The sequence below is a fragment of the Genypterus blacodes genome, unplaced genomic scaffold, assembly GCF_046128005.1.
Source record: "Genypterus blacodes isolate CSIRO-AG114 ecotype Tasmania unplaced genomic scaffold, CSIRO-AGI_Gbla_v1 ptg000090l_1, whole genome shotgun sequence".
Taxonomy (NCBI): Eukaryota; Metazoa; Chordata; class Actinopteri; order Ophidiiformes; family Ophidiidae; genus Genypterus; species Genypterus blacodes.
Window position 1 is genome coordinate 2,456,963 of NW_027466895.1, and position 25,126 is coordinate 2,482,088.

At 47.6% G+C, this 25,126-nt stretch overlaps 1 protein-coding gene across 1 annotated transcript in view; it reads left to right on the forward strand.

Moving 5' to 3' along the window:
* LOC143007558 (IQ motif and SEC7 domain-containing protein 3-like) overlaps positions 1–25,126 on the forward strand; it is a gene marked incomplete at its 5' end in the record, with an annotated part of 51,876 nt that overhangs the window by 6,984 nt on the left and 19,766 nt on the right. Inside the window, 3 exon segments of the mRNA XM_076158956.1 lie at positions 2,250–2,330; positions 16,737–17,424; positions 22,120–23,411. Of these exon segments, the coding sequence (XP_076015071.1) occupies positions 2,250–2,330; positions 16,737–17,424; positions 22,120–23,411 (2,061 nt within the window).

Sequence of the window (25,126 nt, forward strand, 5' to 3'; positions counted from 1 at the left end):
ACTGCAAACTCTGAACACACAGACACACACACACACATTCTCTCTGTTCCCTGCCACCTCGGTAACCGCAGACCTTTTCTTCCTTGAGCCAAATTGAATCGACCACAGCGTCTTATTGACATGGCAGAGCATGGCAGCGAGGAGGAGCACATCGACAAACACATTAAAACGGGGAGAAGTTAAAAAAAACACAATGAAGCCACCATCGCTCAAACAGAGCCAGTGTGTGTGTGTGTGTGTGTGTTTGTGTGGAAGAGCTTAGAAGATTACAGCATTTTTATAGGCAGCATTAGGAGTTTAAAGGCTATGAGGTGAGCTGGAGTCATTGTTGTGGAAGATCAGAGAGGAGTTCATGTGAGGTCAGTTTAATCTACAATGGCGACGCTGATCAAACAGTGTGCACAGTTCAAGGGGAAGTGTGTGTGTGTGTGTGTGTGTGTGTGTGTGTGTGTGTGTGTGTGTGTGTGTGTCAGGACTTGCAAATTTGGTAAATTTGGTAAATCCAGCCAGGTAAAGTGAGGTTGAGGCTGATGTGTTCTAGCAGAATTGCTGAAGTAATCCTGAACATGGGAGGTGGATTGTTTTTGCCCCAGGTGTGTGTGTGTTTAGAGAGAGAGAGAGAGAGAGAGAGAGAGAGAGAGAGAGAGAGAGAGAGAGAGAGAGAGAGAGAGAGAGAGAGGCAGTGAGAAATGAGTGTAATAATCACATCAGGACCATGGACAGCTCCTGGTCATGTCACAGTCAAACAGGTCAACTTTGACCAAAACCTAGATTAATCATTGGATAACATAGATGTATCAGAGTGCATTATGGGAAATATGGGAAAGTCGAAGAAAAAGATAAGGTATGAGGCAGTTAATGACAGTCAGGTTGGTGTGTGACAAAGGACAGATGCTGGCACTATACACGCAGCAAACTGAATAAATTGTCATGTAATTAAAAAACGTCAGCTTAGAGAGAAAACCTCAGAGTGAAGACGAGGAGGGAGTCTGACAGACTGATGAAGGAGCGACTGGAGACGGCGAGGCCTCAGATAGCCCGGAGCAATTAGAAGCAACGGAGCGGGCGGGGGGGGGGGGGGGGGCGCGTCAAGCCATGTCATCAGAGTACAGGATCCCGCTTAGATGTACTTAGTTACATTCCTCTTCCTCTTCCTCTTCCTCTCCCAGGGAACAGAGGGGATGAGGTGAGGCGAGGAAGGTGGAGGATGAAGCACAAGATCAAACCAAGAAAAAGAGACAAGTCGACAGGGGAAGAATATTGGCTCCTCTCTTGCTCCTCCATCCGTCCTCTTCACCTCCTTCCTCCTCTTCTCCATCCTCTTCTTCTACCTGACAGAAGAGGAAGAGTAATGGAGCAGATTCCTGTGCGTCGTCACTTTAACACATCGCCTGTAGGACCAGGATCGGGGGGGAAGGGAGTGGACGGGGAGAATGATAGAAAATCAGTGTGGAGGAGAAGGAGGAAGAGGAGGAGGAAGAGGAGGAGGAGGAGGAGGAGGGGTGGAGATGGATGAAGGCAGAGCAGGAGCCATTTTCAGGCTGTGGGGCTGATACAGATGCACTCAGACATGAATATTTCATATCTTTGCTCTTTGCTCATATTTTGTCAAAATGTATTTCACTATCATCTGCAAATATGTGGAGATCTATTTTTACTCTGTGTGCACAGTAGTGCTGCCGTAGAGAAATGGATTGATGTGTTTCTCATGTGTTTAAGTGTTGCACTTGTTCCAACACCGGAAGCTGCTTAATACAATGAGTCCACATAAAGGCCACATTAGATTATTCATGTTATTAGATTTAATGACAAACATAGAAAATTACATCCACTATTCCAAGTTTCAATGGTAATATTAATATGATCCTGCTTATCACATGGCTGCTTACTAGGGAGATACATTATGGCACACTGTATTGATTTTTAATTAAATGAATCATTATTAATGATGAGCATCATGTGAGGAATAAGGTTTATGTTACTCGACTCTAACCTATATCCTTGGATGCTGTGATTTGACATTTGCTGACAAACTGTTGTGACGGCTGCTGACGAGTTGAGAATGTAAACAGGAACTGTTGCCAATACTGTGTGTGTGTGTGTGTGTGTGTGTGTGTGTGTGTGTGTGTGTGTGTGTGTGTGTGTAACTGTTGACTGAAGTCAGAAATGTTTGACTCATAGCCAGAAGAGAAAACTGAAATCACTTAAATCTCTCCATCTGTCTCGTCTCTTCCACTTTTTCCTCGCAGAAATCAAACCGTCCTCCACCAGTTCTGCTGCCCGGCCCCCGAGGCCCCTGAGGGGGAGACGTCCACTGCCTGTGTCCCCAGGTAAGACAAGCTGCGTCCTCGTCACGCCCAGCTGCACAAATGTGTTTTTACCTCCGATACGATTCTCCTGTTTGTTTGTTTTCTTTACGCTCTTTTGAATTCAAGCCACTCGCCATGCATTCTGTTAATGTGAATGGTGGTGCGACAGTAGTGACCCTCTGTAAAACACAGCGACCCCACAGGCACGTCCACACTTGGAGTGGTTGTAAAGGCTTCAGGTGACAATCTGGACACGTCCGCAGCCTTTGTGATATCAAAGGGAGACTCCGGTGATCTCAGAATAAGCAGAAAGGAAATGCACTCGCTCTGTAAATGCCATTTGTCACAGCAGCTCGCGCTCTGGCTCGTGTCGCAGCCGCAAATTTGTCACCCGAGTGAATCTAAGATGCATTAGACGCTATTTGTTATTTGCGTGCGGCGTTGCCACGTTTGTCAGGCTATCAACATAAATCCGCAGGAATGCATGGTAATGTCTAAATCAATCACATCAACACCCCATTTCCTGCACCGTCGTCATGAAAAGTGGAGAATTTGGAGAAAATGGCAACGAATTTAGTAAAAATGAAGGATGACAACACCTTCATCTCTTTATATCAGACATACAACACTGACACTGATAGTACAGGAAACAAGTATTGATATACACTCATTGATGTTAGTTTGATGTAGGTTAGTTGTATTCACGGTGCTGTAATATTAACAAAAACTAAAATATACTAAGAATTACAGAGTTAGACATGCAACAATGACAGAGGTGTGGATTATTTTTCTAAATGTAGTTTGTTTTTGCCAGATTTTTTCCTTTCATCCAGGCCAGATCGCACTCACTCCAAACTGTTTGTTTGGCGGGCAATTGCACCATCCGCACCATTGTATCTCTGCTTTGTCCGAGCTGGGCAGCAATCAGACCATAAGTAAACACATATTGAAAGAAAATCATAATCCCCCCGCGGTGCTGGACACAATAGGGGGGCAGAAGGTTGCGCAAAAACAGAATCACCCTTAAAAGGTCTCAGGCCTCCGATCTCTCATTATGAGCATAGTTTGTCACTTTGACGCTAAAACATAAACATTTATCACTATTTTTACCTCATGTCTTTATTAAATTGGAGTCAAGCTTCTAGAGTCGGTGATTAAAATGAATCAGGAGCGACTTTTATAATGTTTAAGCCGGAGGGGGAGTTGGGAATGTGTCGAGTTAGGGTTCGGGTAGACGCGACTCTGTGAATGCGTTGTTGTTCAGAGGTCGTTTAGACACAGGAGGTCCCTGCCAACGAGTCCACTCCCAACATCCCAACCTTCAAACCCCCCGCTGACCCCTGAAGCGAAACCGCTCCAAACTGGACCCTGTGGGGCGGAAAGAGAGCAGCTTGTGGTTTTTTGTCTCTGTTGCCTTTGTTTTTGTTCTGTTGCGTCAAAAAGAGAAAACTTGTATTCTGTTGTTGTTGATTTTCAGTATTTCCACATTGTTGATCATTGGATCACGTGGCCTCACCACATCGCATCACGTCACAGTGACACGCCCACCCCCATGGCATCCACCATCACTCATGTCCACTTCATTCGGGCTTGTCTCTCCACTGTGGTCACCTTAAGTTCCAAAGAGTCATGAATATTACCATGTAACCAAACTGTGATGATGCTGTGTGAGTCAGTCTGCCATCATGCATTGATGTGTGTGTGTGTGTGTGTGTGTGTGTGTGTGTGTGTGTGTGTGAGTCATTGAGACTTTGTAGGGTCTGTCCCATTCTGGAGAAATGGTTCTGTAATGCATCTGTTTTCATGTGAAAAAACAACAAAAAAGTTTGTATCATGTTGCATGCTTTGGCTGGCAGTGATCAGAACACAGCTCCCCGTCTTTGTGTGTGTGTGTGTGTGTGTGTGTAAATATGTGTATATGTGCCAGTGTGTGTCACGGCATACAGTAGATTAAACACTGAACGCAGCAGTCACCGGGGACTTTCTAGATTGAGTGTTAGATTGACAATGTCTCACCTGGAGCTGATGGTGCCTTCAGGTGATATAAAAAATATGAGCACTTATAAGTTGACCGCCCAAGGGGAAAAACTCGGAATGTTCTGACCTTTCTCGGCAGGGGTGTGCAGAAGAAAGATGTATTATCCTCATTCATTTTTTATTCTTTACTGGTTTACCGAATACATAGAGTCGACACGAACTCTGCAACTCGTGCATCGGAGCTTCCCATTAGGACTTGAACGCACCCAACAGACATGCAAGTATGTATTCTTATCAAATGCAGCCATGCCTAACGTTCTTCCTCCCTCTCACACTCGAGGAGGTAACGAAGCAGTCATGTCACACACTCGCAGCTGACAGACGAAGTGCTGTTATTATTTTCGCCCTCCTCTCGGTGCGATCCTGAAAAAGAGCAGGGGCGTTACTTCCCGTGGGCGCTTGCCGTTTGCTAATTAAATGGCGGCGTGCACCCTTCGGTTGTGTTTACCCAACGCCACCCACTGCTCTACGTGGGGCCATTTAAATGAGGGAGGAAATTGAGAAATGGGAACTTGGAAGTTTTGGATTACAGTGCTGCATGTAATGAGGTCCCCCTTAAACTCAGTGGTCACTCAGGTGTTAAGGGGGCCACCCTGAGGCCCTAGAGGCACGCGGGGCCACCCAGTCCCCGTCCCACAATTAGCGTTTGCCAGGAAGACTCCTGCTGCAACTGCACCCAGGAATTTGGCTGCTGAGTGTTTATAGTTACGCAGGGGAGTCGAGGATTTATACTTTCTGCTTTGTGGCAAAAAAAACAAAAACAGAGAGGAGAAGTGCTGCAGTCAACACTCAGCGCCCCAGAAACCTAATAAATGGAAAGGAAGCGTTATTAGAGGAATATTTTAAAGTTGGAGGGTAACACTGCAGAGGGACCATAAATGAAGGCACCTGGGAAGATGCTGGGCTGGAATCATCACTTTATGAGTCACTGTTATGTGTGTGCGTCGTTGTGTCTGTCGGTGTGTGTGTGTGTGTGTGTGTGTGTGTGTGTGTGTGTGTGTGTGTGTGAAAAGTCTATTTTTCCCCACATAAAATCACATCTGATCAGTTGTTCCAAGCTTCACTGGGGCAGAACAACCATGCTCGCTCAGTTCTCCTGCTGTGCTCCCTGACATACCTCCCCCTCCTCTCCCCTCCTCCCAGCACACCACACACACACACACACACACACACACACACACACGCACACACACACACACACACATACACACACACACACAAACACACACACACACACAGACAAGCACCTTAATGAGGTATCCCCTGCTAATTAGCTCGCACAGCCTGCCGCCATGATCCGCCTCATCGCAGAGAAAAAATTACTCGCCAAGATCGTGAGTCTCTTCTTCTGTTTTTTTTACTCAGAGATGATTTTAATCAACGCGTCAGACTCAAATTAAACTCGTGAAGTTAATTCATGGGGGGTGACGGCTCTGAGAAGAAGAAGTATAAGTGCAATTCCACAGGTTTCGTGTCCAGATAAAGTTGGAGTCCATGCAGATCAGCTGTTTTTTGTGGTCAATCAGGAGAGAAATTGAAATGTAGATGAAAACATCCAGGAGCGAGGAGGGGCAGAGGAGGGGATTTAAGGGCCCCAGGGCAACCACAGGTAAAGGGCCCCCCAACCCCTATGAGCAACATTGAAAACACACAAATAGAGCCTGTTTGTCACCATCACACTGCTTTACAGAATATACTTGGTGTGTCAGGGCTAGAATATTGAGTATCGATATCAAACAGCGATGATGTAATGTCATTGGGGCCCCACTCCTTTCTGCCATGATGCTTTGAATAAAAAATGGCGATGAACGCAGCTCGCCGCTGCTTAAAGTGAAGATGACATCCTGAACAGTCACCGCAGGGAGGAAGGTGGCATTTGGGCTGGAAATTAATTCACCTCTGGTTGGCGGCGCAAGCAGACAGCTGAGTCGTCTCCCCAAGACGCCTTTTTCCCTCAAATGAATCACCAGGATTAATAATAAAGCTCTAATTAATGCAATCACGCTGGCTGACCGAGGGGCTGAGGTGAGACAGGACGAGCGAGGCGGGACGAGCTAGGTTGCCGCCAGAAACGCTCCATCACACGGAGGCGAGCAGCAGGTTCTGACTTGTGGCGAGACTGGTGGGACTACTGGGAGCGATGGCGTGATTGTTATTTTTTTGTTGGAGGACATTCAGGGAACATTTTGGAAAGTCACACACACACACACGCCCGTACTTCCCCTCTGGTTTTGTCCTCACATGCCGCACCTGTGCAGCTGGACACGTGTGCATCCCATAATTACAGCCCAGCCCTCTCTCTTTCTCTCTTTCTCTCTTTCTCTCTTTCTCTCTCTCTCTCTCTCTCTCTCTCTCTCTCTCTCTCTCTCCCTCATTCCCTCTCTCCCTCTCTCCGTCTCTTGCTCACTCCCTCCCTCCCTCTCTCTCTGTCTCTCTCTCTCTCCCTTACTCTGTCTCTCTGTCTCTCTCTCTCCCTCTTTCGCTCCCTCACTCCCTCTCTCTCTCTCTCTCTCTCTCTCTCTCTCGCTCCCTCATTCCCTCTCTCCCTCTCTCCGTCTCTTGCTCACTCCCTCCCTCCCTCTCTCTCTGTCTCTCTCTCTCTCCCTTACTCTGTCTCTCTGTCTCTCTCTCTCCCTCTTTCGCTCCCTCACTCCCTCTCTCCCTCACTCGCTCACTCCCTCTCTATCTCTCTCTCTCTCCGTGTGGCTGTGCTGTCACGTCGCCTCATCTGGCAGAAAGTGACCTTGTCGTCTTTGCCGCGCTGTTGTCATGGGAACAGAGGGCGCAGCGAGAAGATGTGCAATCACTGCATACACATCCAGCGACTTCCTGTCACATGTTAGACATGTTAGACATGTGACAGGAATGTAGAATGTAGAACGTAAAATGTAGAATGTAGGATGCAAACGTCTGTGGATTTGATCTGTTGTCATGTTCCTATTGGCTCACAGGAGTTTGTGTCATAGCCAATCAGAGGAGCTCCTGGTGGCTTTTTTTCCTCTGGCCTCTCGCGGTTCAGCCGTCTGTTTTGTTGGAGCTTGTTCCATTTTAAACACATCTTTTGGGTCTGTTATAGCTCATTCACTCCCAGAACTGAAACCCGGCACTTAGGAGGATGGTGAACAAATAAAAAAAACTTTTTTTAAGAAGCGTGATTGCCGGCTGTGATGTCTCATTAGCGATGCTTCTCATAATTTATTCCCACTCTGAGCTCGGCTTTGTGGGAAATGGAGATACCGTGGAACAATCCAGCTAAAGCTGCTCGTCCTCGCAGACATAATGCAGTTTTGGCTCTTTCTCTCTCTCTCTCTCTCTCTCTCTCTCTCTCTCTCTCTCTCTCTCCCTCCCTCTCTCTCGTTGTCTCTCTCTCCCTCCCTCCCTCCCTCTCTCTCTCTCTCTCTCTCTCTCTCTCTCTCTCTCTCTCTCTCTCTCTCTCTCTCTCTCTCTCACTTTCTCTCTCTCTCGCTTTCTCTCTGGTTTAATAAAAGCACAGCAGTTCTGATGACTTCGCTAACATCTGCTGTTTGTGCGTCTGTTGTACATTTGTGCCTATCTCTCTCTCTCTCTCTCTCTCTCTCTCTCTCTCTCTCTCTCTCTCTCTCTCTCTCTCTCTCTCTCTGTGTGTCAGAATCAGGACTTTCACTCTTCTTTATCATGTAAAAACCAGTGTCAATTAAAGTAGACAGAAAGCCATTTACATAAACACCAAAGCCAAAATCATAAATACAGCATAAATACAGCAACAGCTTTTCTCCTTTTATTTACCATTAAGTTTAGAGTAAACAAACATGAAATGATTGATGCCTGCAGGTTTATCGGCTTCCGTTTCAGGTCTGTAATTTTCTATCCCAGAAACAATATATCCTGGTCATTTCAAGGCCCCGACGCCATTACAGCTGACAGGGATTTACTGCAGGGGAGGCCCATGCAACAATAACCATGAAAGTAAAGCAAAGCAAACCAATAAGTGGTGTGTTTTACGGAATGTTTCTCCTTTTTCCGCGTAAATTCGGTCCTCTGACAGCATTTTGGTTCTTTTATTCTATGATTTGTTGAGGATGAAGATGAATGCTGTGCTCTGGGTAGGAGCAGCTCATAATTTCACATCATAAAGATTTTCAAGCTGTAGCAATGCATGGGCTTGTCTCTCATTAACTCTCTCACACACACACACACGCACACACGCGCACGCACGCACGCACGCACGCACGCACGCACGCACGCACGCACGCACGCACGCACACACAAGCATGCACACACACACACATGTTCCCAGATATTATTAATGCACTCTCTTTGTCCCTCTCCCTGCTTGTCTTTAATGGCCTATTTTTGTTATTAGTCCTCATCTCGGGGGTCCCAGAACACTGTGAGGCCCAGTCTATACACAGACACACACACACACACACACACACACACACACACACACACACACACACACACACACACACACACACACACACACACACACACACACACACACATTCACTTTCTTCCCCCCGGTAGGTGTGTAGGCTGTTTGTGTGTGTGCTAGGGAACACCAAGCCTCAGAAGCAGAAGCAAGCATGAGAGTGTGTGAGTGTTTTACCTGTTCTGTAAATGGACGAATGGACCAAAACAAACTCTGACCAGCAGGGAGTGCTAATGGGAGACAGCAGCCACCCACGTTTTATTAGAAGCGTTTTTCAGCCCATATCCCTCGGCTTGGCCCTCTCCAGTCCTCAAACGGTGTCCATTACAAGTCTTATAAGTCCAACTCACCCGCAAAACAACCATCCACATCTTTTCGGCCAATGTTCCAAGAGCCAAATGCCCTGAAAGCAGGCAGCTGATGCCCCGCCGCTGTCCCACCCGTTCACTCAGGAGGCACTTAAAGAGGCCAGAGTGTGAGCTGTAAATCTGGGAGGGAAGATTTAATAATCTGCTCCGTCTGCAGTTCATGGCAGCAAGCAGAGATCCCGGAAAATTAAAAGGTCCGTCTCCCTTAAATCAAGCACTTAATCAATTTAATGGGACGACATGCTCGTGCTTTGGGGCGTTTAACATGAGGAGAAACATATGTAGCCCGGTTGGTTTCACGTGAATGATTTGATGTAACTTGATGACAGTTTGCTGACAGGTTGTGTTCACTTGACCTCACTTGATGTGCAATATGTGAAATTTGAGAAGGAGTGCAAGTTTGCTGGTGTTTATAGTCAGTATGTGGATAATTCACTCCAACAACGTGTGTTACTTCTTTACTCTGTGGCAACATTTGGTACTTCAGGAAGACGTATATGTGCAAGGACAACATGTAAACAAATAACTGCAGGAGAGAGAGAGCGAGAGAGAGTAGCAGGCAGGTATTAGGGCGATAAAAAAGAGCAAAATGAGGCATTTATCCTACACACCTGTCTTACCGCCCAGTCACGCACACACGCGGTGAAGCAGGCGGACAGCTAACGGGTACAGGTTGTTCCCTACTGTTCTGTGTGAAGGGACATTAGGTGTCCCTGAGGCCGTGGGTGACACTGACAGATTCCGGTGTTCATCACACGCCAGAGTCCTTGTCCCGACAGCTCTGAGACAGCCGCATGACGGTAGATCAACCGGGGGAACGAGTGGCGAGGAGGAGGAGGAGGAGGATGAAGAGGAGGAGGAAGAGGAGGATAGTCGGAGAAGAGGGAAAAAAGTGCTGACAGGACAAACTGCCTCCTGCCGTCTCCTGGCTCCATGTAATGAGATGAGGAGGAGTGTGCGTGCGTGCATGTGTGTGTGTGTGTGTGTGTGTGTGTGTGTGTGTGTGTGTGTGTGTGTGTGTGTGTGTGTGTGTGTGTGTGTGTGTGTGTGTTTGTGTGTGGGTGTGTGGAGCGGCGGGGGCTTTGATTAGAGGATAAAAAAAGGAAAGAGAGGGGAGAGAGCTGTAATGATGGAGGCGCTTGTTTCCATTGGCGTCGCAAAAGCAGCGGTGGGCAGCATGAGGAAGAGGAGATTGAATGTGCGTGTGTGTTTCGTGTTTATAATGAGGCACCTGCGTCTCCTTGTTACGGTAATATGACCACCGTCCCATAGCAGACGTCAAAACGTTGCTGCAGTTGTTGTGGTTGTTTGTGCCATCATTCACTTTCAGAACAAATTCATGCTTACAAATGAAAACGTGTCAGTGAGAAAGTGAGAATCCCGTTTTCTTTCTACTCAGAGGTTCCACCGTTACCATGACACCACCACTGAGTCATTTTTACAGTGTGTGCCTCGCTGTTTGCAGGGTCTCCTCGACAACAGACATGAAGTACTAACCCGAGGACAGAATTTCCTTGCACGTACCACAAGAATACACAAAATATATGCAGCTTACTCCAGTAAAGAGCTAGACAGTAGTCTCTCTCTCGCTCTGACCTTCCGGGGTTAACGAGAATTCCTAAGTGAACTCGTTCCTCCTCTATTTTTTGGGATTCCGCTGTATTGCCCCATTTGGGAGCCATGTTACGCATCATTGGTTTGGCCCTACTGTGGCCCGCCAGGTCCATTCTCCAGCACTGACCAATGTCAGAGGGGGACAGATGAAGTGTGAGGGTCTTACACGGTGGCGGGATAGAACCGTTCTTACAGTAAACGACCCCTCAGCGTCCAGGTGAGAACTAATATGGAGACGGTGTAAGACGTCTGTCTCAAGGTGATTACTGCTCTCCCCCGTGTGTGTTTGCTCTTTACGAGACGCGCCTCATATAAGACATAATTCTCTGTAAGTGACCGTAAAAGCGTGTGCGTATACGAGTGATGTCATCGGCAAGCTGTTGAGGTTGTTGAAGGTGAATTGCCGTGTAAAAGTATTGGGACGCTCATTTCTGGAATATTGCCGCCATATTTCAAGCGACAATTTTCAGCCAGCTAGCGTAATTGAAACGTCACGTCTGCTGGAGTGCTGCTCGCTGGGACGCTGGGACGCTGGGTGAATATATTGGATGCGTTTATGAGACTTAACAGACTCTGGAACTTAAACGAATGAACTTTGAGAAGAGTGATAGGAGAATTGTGAACGCCCTCTGCTGGATGCCAACAATGATCAACATCTACAGAAATCCATCATCTTCATTGTTTAGATGTGTTGATCATTGTCTCTTGGATAGCTGTGACTTCGCTCTGCTGGATTTTATCGGCAGTAGCCACAGAAAAACTTGGACAATTTGCGTCAAATCTGAAGTAAAACGTCACAATCAGATCGTCCAAAATGTCTTAACCTTATTAGGAAATGTGTAGTTTTTGAAGTCGGTAAATCGTAACATAACATCCCCTGTACAATGAGAGTATCGCTCTCTTTCCATCCTCTGTATCACTCTCTCCTCTTTATTCCAACGCACAGCCGATATGTTACACTGCCAAAATGTCATTGAGGGGATTGACAACCTGCTCTTTGATGGTAACCGCCGTGCGACGAATGGAAATGAACCAGGCGCTGCAATAACTTAATCATCCGATACCGATAGCATCGAATTACCCCCTTCACCCTCAATCACCTACCGCAGCGGTGACAGAGGGAACGGCGTGTGTCGAATTTAAGATCAAGAGGTTATGAAATTAACCGTAAAATAGCAGATATTCCGTGCGTGAGTGTGTGTGTGTGTGTGTGTGTGTGCAAGCGGCAATCAAAGTGTGAGTTTGAGTTTACGGGCCCACTACGATTTGGCGCCGGTGCTGACAGGTAGAAGTGGAGGCCTTGTAAGGAGACGGAGAGAGAATGTGAGAGAGAAGTCAGTCAAATAAGGGAGGGAAAGGCTGTGTAGACGTCCCCTGGTGAGCCACATAATAGGCAATTAGCTTGTGAAATGTTTTGGGCTGTGGGAGGCTGCGCGGTTGTTTGTTCCGCCGGAGAGGCGAAGCAGCAAAACCCAATGTTTTCTGCAGGCGTTGTTGTTCCTGAACGCACCCCTCTTCTGTTTCCCCCTCCTTTCTTTTCTCTCCCCACGAGGTGCAAAAATAGCACGACGGATTCTTGTGTTTTTAACGAGACGTGAGGGAGAAAGCAGGAGAAAGCATCATCCGGAAGGAGCTTTTGGAGACGCGCATTTCCTTCACGAGGGTGCTTGAATTTATGCACTAATGTACGTTTCCAAACGTGCAGAGACGCCGCATTCAGACATCTGGGACACTGAGACAACACTGATGTCAGAACAGATCCTTCAACCCACACTGAGGCCCTGATTTGTTCTTCTAATGCGTTCTTAACATCCCGACCTGTGATTCCTATACAGTGCATCCATAATGCACATTCCTCTGCTGCTCTCTCTCTCTCCCTCTCTCTCCCTCTCTCTCCCTCTCTCTCTCTCTCCCTCTCTCTCCCTCTCTCTCTGTCTCTCTCGCTCTCTCCGTCTCTCTCTCTTGTCCCTTTGGCAGCATCTTTTCACAGGAATGGATGTGAAATCTTCTCCAGCATATTTCACAGCCCATGTTTTTTCGCTCTGTGCTCCATTGTTGCTGGAAAGATGCCCCTGGCTCACACCGCTCTCTCTCTCTCTCTCTTTCTCTCTCTCTCTCTCTCTCTCTCTCTCTCTCTCTCTCTCTCTCTCTCTCTCTCTCTCTCTCTCTCCCTCTGTGTGTGTGTGTGTACCCGCGTAAGGTATCTGCACGTGGTTTGTCTTCTACACCCTTCGGGCTGATATCTTTGCTCAATCTTAAAGTTCACGCCGATGAATAAGAGCGTGGCCATTAGCTCCGCCCGCTGTGATACAGATCACAAACCCTCCACATAAAAACGCCACAAACTCACTCACTTAACATAATGTATAGATTACAAATGTAAAAATATACGTTTGTTTCTCAGGTTCCCTCTCTCTCTCTCTCTCTCTCTCTCTTTCTCTCTGTATTTTATTGAGGCCTTTGTTTACCGTCCATGCGAGTGATAATCGTTCGTTCCCTGCCGTCCTCTGCGTCTGTGGCAGTAAAGCGTCACATGACTCGGGCAGCCCCTGTCTCATGATTTAAAGATGACGTGGCTATATTTGTTAAGGACGCCACGATATAGATGGATGTGCTCCCGCCGCCTGAAAGCATCTCAAGAGCTTCACCCCCGATTTCAAACAAAAAGGCAATGCTCTTGAGTTGAGCTGCTGCAGTGTGTGTGTGTGTGTGTGTGTGTGTGTGTGTGTGTGTGTGTGTGTGTGTGTGTGTGTTGCTATATGACCTTGATCAAGGAAAACAAAGACTCTTACACGTGATATATCTTTTCTGTCGTTGAGATAGAATTGCTCTCGTCCCAAAGAGACACCAATCAATGTCACGTTAATTTATGTCCTGGGTTTTATGACACCACTCTGTGGGGTTGATCCACACACACACACACACACACACACACACACACACACACTGGCAGTGGAAACATCTGGCTTCCTGTGTGACATTGTTAATCATCCATTGACGCGGGTCATACTTCTCTGATCCCCATCGAGCGTCATCGTCATACAGGACATGGTGACCTCGGCGCTGTCATCAGTCAGGTGTTTGAGCGTGTGTGTGTGTGTGTGTGTGTGTGTGTCCTGGAGGTAAGTTAATCCAGCTCAACTCAGGGCCAGCTGCAAGAAGTTGAAAATGTGGAATTTGGATACTTTGATTACAACTTTTGTTTAAGGTGAATTAGCCTGAAATTCTTCATAAATCCTCCAAAATTAACAGAGAAGAAGAAATGCCTATCTATTTATCAGCATCTTCTGTCTTCTGATGCCAAAACTAATGCAGTTTTAGCAGGATGTTCAGATAATTGTAAAATGTAATATGTCTGTGTTTCAGCAGGATTACTTTAAAAGTTACGACCTGATTTACATGAAACCTGGCAGGCAGGTTGGTTAGAATCCAGGACAGAGCCCATCAAATTTTGCTAGCGGTCGGCCTGATGGTGGCACTGTAGTGTTTGCATTTTGGAACGTAAACGTGTATTGGGCCTTGGAGCAGGGCATACCTCTCTCTCTCTCTCTCTCTCTCTCTCTCTCTCTCTCTCTCTCTCTCTCTCTCTCTCTAATACAATCTCACTCACTCACACACACAGCCTCCATATTTCCCCTCTTGCAATCTGAGTCCTTTGGCCGCTATAAGTCACGATTTTCCTCCCGGCAGAGACGGTGATGAATTTCAAACCGGCGCTGGGATGATGCGTTCAGCAGATTTCCTCCTCCGCGTGTAATATGCTTATTTATGCGGAAGCTTCTAGTCTCCGTGCTGCCCTCCTGTTCTGCCTGATGATCTGATTGATTAATTCTCCACGAGGCGGCAGGGTGTAAGGAAGGAAGGAGGGAGGGATTTAGTGGAGCATGAGTGACGAGATGATTGAAGATGAACAGCTTCCTTCTTCTTTGGCGTTTCCGTTTCGTCTGGCACATGCAGATTCAGTTTCCCTTCCCACGTTGCAGTCGGCGTGTAAACGTGCGACTCCTGGATGCGCTGCGCCCGTACCTTTGCCTCAAAGCTAAATAATATCGCTTTTGTGCGGCGCTTTGTTTGATATGATTATATTCCCTCTCACGCTGCGACATGAAAAGAGAAGAGCCCGGCTGAATCCCGAGCCACTTTGAGAGATGAAAATAAAGTGGAATGTTTTGAAACCGAGACTCTAAGAGCGCTTAATGCGTTGCCATTGGCAGAGGGGGCGGGAGAGTGAGAGAGAAAGAGAGAGAGCAGTCAGGAAAAGGAGGGCATCCTCTGCTCTATCAGTGAACTCTACCGTATTAGAATATACGGGAGGTAACAAAGGGACACACACACACACACACACACATACACACACACACACACACTGTACAAATACGCCGCTGCAATGCTGCAAAAAAGAGATGAGGACGCACGTGTGACTGCCAGAGTGAAGCAACGTGTGTCACCATTAAACCCCATAATGATCATTGTGTATCTGCTCCTCCAAACCTTTTTGTTAGAGAAAGGGACGTTTTTGCTTGTAAGGCTGATTGTGCCAGACACAACACACACACACACACACACACACACACACACACGAACCTGAGCCGTGGCCACTAGCAATCACGGACGAGCGGTGACATGTCAGCAGACGACGGTGTAATTATGTGCTGGATAGAAACGCAGCGGCTTGTTCGTCTTTTACGCTGACACGAGAGAGTGAGAGAGAGAGCGAGAGAGAGAGAGAGAGAGAGAGAGAGAGAGAGAGAGAGAGAGAGAGAGAGAGAGGAAGCTTGACAAAGAAGATTTAGATTCACGACGGGAGGAAACATTGAATCTGTTTTCCCTCTCCGCAGCTTTTATTTATTTTCCCGGGGTAAGGCTCACCTGCAGTTCCCTCCTCAGGGTTTATTTCGCCCTCTTCATTATTCATTACCTCTACAAGCTCTATTTCAGAAGGAGGCAGACGGAGGTGAAGGTACTCTCTGTGCTGCCCCGAGTGCAAAGGGAGGAAGTTTAGCAGCGGGGAAATGTTGTGTGTTCCAAGGTTGGTTACACAAATAATCAGGCTGCAGGTTAGAATATGAAATACGAAGCCGCACGAATGCACACATAGAAGTCTCAGCCCTGTATCTCCCCCCTCCCCCACCCGCCCAGGAGATCCGTGCCGCTGTTTCCTCTCAGCTTTAACAAAGTATCCAAGAAGAGGAAGAAGAAGAATGTTGTGTCTCAATCTGGGTAATGACAGGCCTGGGTGATTCAAACCATCCTCTATTCTCACCTTGCTGCAGCACCGTTATACACACTGAGTGAAAACATACCTTCTTTTTTGTGCATTCCCCCTCCCTGAACACTTAATGCTATCAAACTGATAGAAACAGCAAAATTCTGCATATTTCCCTTCTTAACTTGGTTCAAATCCATTACGTAAATGTAGCATGAGTCATTGTTTTCTCATGTTTTTGCTTATAAAGGGATGATTTGACGCTCCACTCTATTCTGTCCAAGAACTCTAATATCACGGTGGCATGTGGCGCCTATAGAGCGGACATACTGTACATCCAACGCATCCATGACTCCGTCCACCACAACAAGCTTAGAGGCGCGGATTAGCTGCATGACTGTTCCCCAGTGTGTGTGTGTGTGCGTGTGTGCGTGTGTGCGTGTGTGTGTGTGCATCAGCGGTCCGTGTGTGTGTTTGTGTCTTCACGTTTCCTCTTGTGAAGGTTTTACTGCAACCTGCAACCGCTTCTGATCCTCCTGTTTCTGTCGCACACTGTGGCTTTTGTTCTTTGTTTCATTGTCTGTCAGTAGTATGTTGAGACAGACAGAGAGACAGAGAGACAGCGAGTGAGACAGACAGAGCAGAGCAGGTAGACACAGTGGGGCCTCCCCGCACACACTTGGTAGCAGAGTCACCCTCCACACACCCAGGCAGCCCGGAGAAGAAGGTCAGAGGTCAGCTCGGATGCAGCAGCAGCCACCTCACTCTGCGTTTTCTCCTCCTTTCTGCAGCGATGACCTTTCTCCAGACTGGCCTGTGGGGGAGGAAGGGAAGGGAGGAGAGGGGGAGCTGCAGAGTGAGGTCCAGCCACAGCAACCACAGCAATCTGAGCCACAGACACAACCACTGCTGCAGTCTGAGCTCACGCCCCAAGTCCAACCTCAGCCAGAAACCCAACCAGAACCTGAACCTGAACCTGAACCAGAACCTGAACCTGAACTGGAACCCGAGCCAGACCCAGAGCCCGAACCTGAACCTGAACCTGAACCTGAACCTGAACCCGAACCCGAACCCGAACCCGAACCCGAACCTGAACCCGAACCCGAACCCGAGCCCGAGTATGAGCCTGAGCCTGAGCCGCAACCGGAGCCTCACTCCCAGGTTGAGGTTTCAAACAAAGAAGCTTCAGAGCAGGAAGACGCTCCCGCTGCAGCAGCAGGACAGGAGGCAAAGCAAGAGACAGAAGAGGGATCAACGCAAGAGGGAGAGGAGGATGAAGAGGTGCAACACCAGGGAGAGGGCGCGGCCACGCAGGAGGAAGAGGAGGATGAAGGAGCGGGAGGAGCTAGAGGAGGTGGGGCGGGAAGGAGGGCCAGCCTGCACCACACGGCCTCGCCCTTGAGGGTGCAGCGCAACGGCGCCTGCTCGCACGCTGCCACCTCCGACTATGAGCTCTCGCTTGACCTCAAAAATAAACAGGTAGGGATGTGTCGGGGGTGGAGGGGTTGGTGTGTAACCTGGCTTGTGTGTGTGTGTGTGTGTGTCTGTTGTTGTACGTTGTCGTGGGAAGTTTGTGATGTTTTTAGCTCTCTGTCCAAGGTTGAGTCCTTGTTTCGCTTTTGTCTTCGAAAACGTGTCATGTTTGCTATCCAAGCTAACGAAGAGCTGCATTATCATTCATCACCACCAGGGGTCGCTCATCCTCGCAAATCATTCCTCCATCGTCGTCATCGCCGTCATCGCTGTCATCCTCATCATCGTCATCCACTTCACAGTGTGGTGCCATCTTCCATCTGATTTTGGAGTGGTGAGGCTTCTGAAGGTATTATTGATATATCACTTAAGTTTGTCCACACACACACACACACACACGCTTACATAGAGACGCAAGGCATGTTGTGGTTGATAATCTGACCTTTAAACAAACCAATGTGTCCTCTGTGTGTAAATGTGTGTACATGCTGTGAATGTACATTGTTGTATTCCTGTTATTCATGCAGTCTGGTCAAACCTGTTGTTGGTGTTGTTGTTGTTGCTGTTGTTGTTGTTGTTTGACAGGGAGTCAAATGTTGCAAGATCACTTCCCATCTTCAGCACCATCAAACATCCACCTATTCATTACATCACTTCCATTCCATTTGACCAGACATTCTTCTAGTCCGTGGAGTTCACAGCCAGGTAAGGAACAGAATACGGGTCAGAGGTCAAATCTTCCTCAATAAAAATCAGTTTTTGACTACATGCTGCTGCTGCTGTGTGTGTTATATCCTAGTATGGAGCTAAATCTATTCACAGGTGATCTGAGGCGGCATTTGATTACATTTGGGTGTATCCTTCTTTAAGTATGAGCGAGGAGAGAAATCTGGCAGCAGGTTTAGCATTTTTCTGCCATCTCTCTTCTAAACTAGCGGACGACGAGACTAAAGTGTTTTTCCAGACACTGTTGCTCTCGCTTTGTCTCACTCTGACGCCTCTATTTTCACTCCCACTTCTTCCTTTTTTTCCCTCTAACCCCATTTGAGACCTTTGGTTATTTTTACCTCCACTTCACACCTCCAGTCCCACGCCACAAGTCGCATATCTGAAAGTGGAAAACTCCTTTATTTTTCCCAGCGCTGGACTAATTAATTCGACTTTCACACTCAGGTTGATGCTGTCTACTCTATCAATACTTCACTGTGCTTATGTAAAGCAAACACGAGGCGATTAATCAGGTGGAGATATCAGAGAGTATAAATAATGCATGAGTGACTCTCAGTGACTCTCTAATCTGTGCTTAACTACAGTAAAAGTTCATGTTTACTGCTTGCAAGTCCTTATGAAATACATTTGAGTGACTCCAGTGAAACAGACCTCTTGCCTCTCTATTTACTATCTATCTGCATCTTATAATAGAGTCGGCATTAGTCGTGTCCCAGTTCTGCCGTTACGTAATATCACTGCGTTAATCATGCAGATGTTTGGACTCACTGAGCACATGAGCTTGAACGCTCCTAATCACAGTTTGGCATTTTTGCCCTGCGTCGTCTGAACTGATGAGTCAGTGATTTATGCAACAAATAGTTCTGCATGTATGGAGGTTTTTAATGTGATGTGCTGCATCTATAACAGTAACTAACTGACTCACTACGTAACCCAATAAATGAAGTGAACAGTAGAATGAGATTTGTACAATTCAGAGATTTCTCTTGAAATGCATCAAATCTTTGTGGTAAATTTGTTGTAAAGTATATAACATCTTGTTTCTTATCATGCAAGAACAACAACAGAAACCAGAGGAAGTAATCAGAGCGTATTACTACAAATAGCACAATCTGCTCCTTTAAAATGAGAAAAAGGGAATAGTGCCCCGTGTGTTTGACTTGCAGTGACTTGCATTAATATTTCATTTCCAGACAGAAACAGTTGCTCATGTCAGCAGTACCTCACAGCCCAGTTGGGTGGCGTTATCTTACTGAAATGTATTTGAATGCTTCTGGAGTTATTTCCTTATGGTTGCGCTGTTTCTAAAGAACACACTCATATGAAACATGATATTAAACACGATTCACGCTGGATCATCTCACACTTCCTCTTAGCGAGAGGTAGACGCAAGGTCACGACGGCGCCGTTCCGTTCGTCACCATCGATTTAGAGGAACAGAGCTGCGTCACCGCCGTGCGCTCTGACATAATCTCTCTCCATCAGCACTTAGCCAAGTGATCAGAGGCAGAGCTGACAGGTGAGTAACGGCAGAGCGACTATTTGCAGCTCCGCTACTCTTCTACTCGTTCATCCATCTCACCACATCACTTTCAGTATCTTACTCTCCGGCCTCAACACAGGCCCGCTTTCATACCTCCACTCTCCGTTTCATTCATCTCTTTGCCTGCCTTCATCTTTTCCCTTTGCCTCACACACACCCAGCCACACACATACACTGGAGGCTGGATCACAAGTCTACCATATGTCTTTAGATTTACAGTCACGGTGAAGCAACATTTAGTCAGGGAGACGACTCTTCACCTCCTTGTCTTGTCTCATCCATCCATCATCTCTCCAGTTGTCCCGCTGGCTGTGATCCCGAGCTGAATGTCAAAGTGTGTCAGATACACACTCAGATTAGCGTCGCGACGTGACCTAAATGCTTTACGCGTCTCTCCCCTGCAAGAAGCCAAAACATATACAGTACATGCTCAGCAGCCATGTTTCTCCCTGCCTGTGGAGGCTACAATCATATTTCACCGGTCTGCTAAAGGGATGCAGTGGGACAAAAACAAATCAGGTTTCAAAATTTTCTAGAATTATTTTCAGATTTTTAAAAATGGTCTATAGTTTATTTTGACCCACATACATTTCCAATAATACTAAAAATGAAGGGTAAAATGAGAATAGAAAGCTCTCTCTCTCTCTCCCTCTCCCTCGTCTCTCTTTCACTCTTTCTCCCCCCCCTCTCTGCCCCTATCTCTCTCTTCCTTGCCCCCACTCTCTTCTTCCCCGTCTCTCTCTCTCTCTCTCTCTCTCTCCCTCTCTCTCTCTCTATCCCGCCCTCACTCCCACTCTCTTCTTCCTTCTCTCTCTCTCTTCTTCCCCCGCCCCCCCCCCCCCCTCTCTCTCTCTCTCTCTCTCTCTCTCTCTCTCTCTCTCTCTCTCTCTCTCTCTCTCTCTCTCTCTCTCTCTCTCTCTCTCGACCCAGCGGTAGAATCTTTCACAATTCGGCTTTCATGTGGGGCCCCATTCTGCGTAATGAGGTCATGCACGTCGCCTCTCTGCTCTTGTCTTTAATATGCCGTCGTTTGGAGTGCTGTGAAAGCAATCAGACACTGAAGATTGTCACAGAGCATTCCAGATTAGAGCGAGCTCGTCCGGCCTGCAGGAGCGAACGGCACAGAAATCCCCCAATCAGCACATACAGTAGAGCTCCGATCCAGCCTCCCATTCAGAAGCCATCTTAATACGCTCGCAATGTCTCACTTTAGCTCACGGAGGCTCTGCAGTGAAAATGTAAATGGAGGAGATAAAATGGATTTCTCAGTGTCATTCCACTTTCTAAAGAGCTTTTTATGTGATTTGCTTCTCCCAGTGACAATGGCAGAGGCTGCATCTTGTTGAACTAACCACTTATCACAAATTGCAAAGCCTCCAGGCATTACAGTCTATCAGTGCCTCTTTGCACAAGTCCGCAAGTGACGGCTGGGTGACTTTGTCCAGAGGAGATTAGCGGATGAAAGTCACATTTCTGATCCCCTCTTGGCCGCAGCAAGAGTCGACTCAGCTCCATTTGAATTTATAGGACTTACGCTTCACTTCCTGGCGTCTGGGACACGTGTTCCAGGTTCTGGAGATGAGAGAGAGCAAGACAGTTAAATGCTCCAACTTCACTCTCGCGCTCGCGGCCTTGATAACGTCGGAACAGACGCGGGATGATATGCATTGATTTGGTCTGAGTGAGACGGATTTCATAAGAGAGACTGGAGGAGATAAGCGCTGGTTGTGAGCGCAGATACTCTCCTCCCTGATTATACCAAGACACTAAAAGGAGGTTTCATCCATATTACATCTCTATCTATTTCCCACAGTCTTTCAGCAATTTTTCACAGGAAAGATTAACGGCTCGTTCAGTTTCAAACAGTTCTCGCTGGGATTTCTCAGAGATAAGGAGTTCTGTTCACTGAAGACCTGAAGAGTTTTGGTTCACGAGGACAAAACAACACAAACATAAGCCATCATTCATATCACCGCGCCCATGATCCGTCCATTTAAACTACACATCCACATGCAACGCAAAGGATTACTGGTGTTGCAGGCCCTACGACCTCCTTTGACCTTGGCGAAGGGGATGTCCCTTGCTTGCCCTCGTGTGTGTGTTGTGCTGGTTACGTAATGTCTCATCAGGATGCTCCTGTTATAATCACAGTCACGTGTCACTGATCTTGAGTAGCGATGTCTCTGCCCGTAATTGCAAATTGTGCTGCAACATTTAATCGCATACTGCTGTTTGTGTTTGATGCAGAGGAACTGAATGGACTTTGCTAATACAGAATGTGTCAATGTATGAATAAAACTCTCTAAGGCTCTTTTGGGCCGGCTTCCAATTTTACAGCACAGCGTTACTCATCTGTCACCTGAAACAAAACAATTTTTTCCTGCATTTTGTTACTTTACTCTCATCTCCCTCTGTTTTCTTTTTTTTAGATCGAAATGTTAGAGCACAAATACGGCGGCCACCTCATCTCCCGCCGCGCCGCCTGCAAGATCCAGACCGCCTTCCGCCAGTACCAGCTCAGCAAGAACTTCGAGAAGATCCGCAACTCCCTGCTGGAGAGTCGGCTGCCTCGGCGAATCTCCCTGCGCAAAGTCCGCGTGCAGAACACCGAGGGCTTCTCGGCCGAGCGGGCCCTGGCCGAAGGCTGCAACCTGACCGGCATCCCGCTGGTGCGCTCGCCGTCTCTGCCCACCACTGTAGGCGGCACCTTGACCGACCTGGAAGACTCCTTCACAGAGCAGGTCCAGTCTCTCGCCAAGTCCATCGATGATGCTCTCAGCAACTGGAGCTTGAAGACCATGTGTTCTCTGCAGGAGGGCGGCACGTACCAGTTTAATGCCGACCCCTTCAATAAAGCAGCGGCGGCAGGAGGAGGAGGAGGAGGAAGAGAAGGAGGTGGCATCTGCGGCGTCGGCAGTGGTGAGGAAGAGTCAAAGATTCAACAAGGCCCGCTGGATCCCAGTGATTTGTCAAGAAGTGCGAGCAAGTTGATGATGGCGTTCAGGGACGTGACGGTGCAGATCGATAGCTTCCGGGTTTCATCCTCAGTCATGGAGTCGGCCACGACCCTCGGCAGCTGTGTCCAACAGGAAGGAGCGTCCATCACTGTCACCACCACTTCCACCACAACAAACGCCACTCCTGCCACTGCTCCACTCGCACAGGATCCTCCTCCTCCTCCTCCTCCTCCTCCCCCTGCAGAAGTCTCCTATGAACCCATTTCTCCCCCACCTCCTCCCCAAGAACCTCCGCCGCCCCTGGACACAGACTTAGAAGGGAGTGATATTGACTTCCCAGCACCTCCTCCGAGTGAAGAAGAGCTGGAGGAGGATGAGGAGCAGCCTCCCCTAACCCCTCTGGACAAGATGGCTGCCCCTCCAATCCAGGAGGAGGCCACGTTTAGAGCACCACTGCCCTCAGCGCCCCCTCGGGCCCCTCCGCCGCAGCCCGTGCCTTTGGTGAGCTCTCCCGTGGCAGAGCCCCTGTTGGCCAAGAGGAGCAGCTCGGAAACGCCGGACAGCTCGGAGCAGATGAGCAGCAGCAGCACGTCCACAGAAGCGCGCTCCACCTCTGAGGCGTCGTCCAAGGAGGCACTGCAGGCCATGATCCTCAGCCTGCCGCGCTACCACTGCGAGAACCCGGCCAGCTGCAAGTCACCCACGCTGTCCACTGACGTCATGAGGAAACGCCTCTACCGCATCGGCCTGAACCTCTTCAACGTGTGAGTGACCATTTAGAATCACTTTGTTTCCATTTTAAGTTTATTCTCCTCACATTCGGTTGAGGGAAGTTTCCCCCCCACCCCCTGTGACCTTGAACGAGACGTGCTTCCACAAACACGCTCGCCGTCTCTTCCAGCATTCGGTTTCCCCTCCACGAAACCAAAACCAGGTAACAACTTCTCTGGTCTGGCTCCAGACAGGTGCGCCGCGGTTACATGGCAGGGAGAGATAGAAAAGTGTTGCCATGGTGACAGCAACGAGGCCAGAACCTGACTGAATCTATTCTTTCTCTTGACACGTCGAAATAGAGAGAGAGAGCGAGAGAATATGAATCCTGACGTGTGACAAAAAGCTGAGCAAACTCCAGTGAGCAAATATGATAAGCAATAAAAACCATTCATTATATATTTAGAACATTAATCGTATTCTTGCGACACCTCTGATCTCATTTAAGCTTCAAAACTTTTTCTGGAAATGCCCGACTCCTAAAGCCGTGATAATCAGCCGACAGCGACACACGGTAGGAATTACTCCATTAAATTAGCCACACGCACTATTAGCTGTCCACCCCCGAGACACTAAAGGGCACAAACACTCGCTCCACTTTGCAATGAATTAACCGGACCGGTCGCAGTCTGAGCTCCACTAATGACAAAGTAGATGGGACCAATCAGTTAGAGCATATTACAACTGAATTCAAGGAATAATGGAAACCGTCCACAGAGCCTGAAATCCTCATTAGTCACTCTGCGGCAAGTGGCTGATGTGATTAAAAGTTACTTTCCCGACCGGCATCTTGGGAACTGGGTGGGAAAAGTCTGCAACACAACGCAAGTTTATTCATATTTCACCATTCAGAGATAAAGACAATTTGAAATTCTTTACAAAGGCATGAAAATAGATATGAAACTGGTTTTGAACCATTTTTAATCTGTATATCTACACAAAAAATTTACTTTTATTTTGTTGTGATTATTCCACCTCTTGTAAATTTAGAAGATCATCTTTGCTCGCTTCCGAGATAAAAGCGATAAAAGCATTGCGATAAAGCCGATTAACTTTGATGGAGCGTGACGGGGAACGCCAGAGCAGGAACGATGAGGAAGAATCAGAAGAGGATGACACCACTGAAGCACTGATGTTTGGATAGAAATAATGGCAAATACATTTTTTTTTCTCCCACAATGCTATTCGTAAGATTTGGTTCCAACTGGGGATTTGACTTTTAGCCGCACCCGCAGTGCAAGCAGATGGTCTGCAGAAGGTGTTTAATTATACTACACAACACACACCAAACATTCTCTGTGTCGCACAGTATCAAGGAAAACCAAAGACCGTGTGTGTGTGGTTATGTGTGTGTGCGTGTGTGTGTGTGTTTGATATGGAGCTTCTGTGAAGTTTTCATCGTCTCTCCTCTCCCTCTCCTCTCTCTCTTTATTTGCAGTCTCCTCTTCTCACCCACCTGATCAAACACCCAGAAAGATAAGCTGAGTTTTAATAAATTGGTTTTGAGGGAAGAGAGGGGTGAGAGAGAGAGAGAGAGAGAGAGAGAGAGAGAGAGAGAGAGAGAGAGGGAGGGAGGGCATGCAAGCTTGAGGCCCATTAGTTCCACCAGTTCTTATCCTCCCTCTAATACCTGTGCTGTTGTATCCTCTGCATCTTAAACAGGGCTGTAAGCTTTAGGGAGAACTTGGGTATCGTTAAATCATATAGA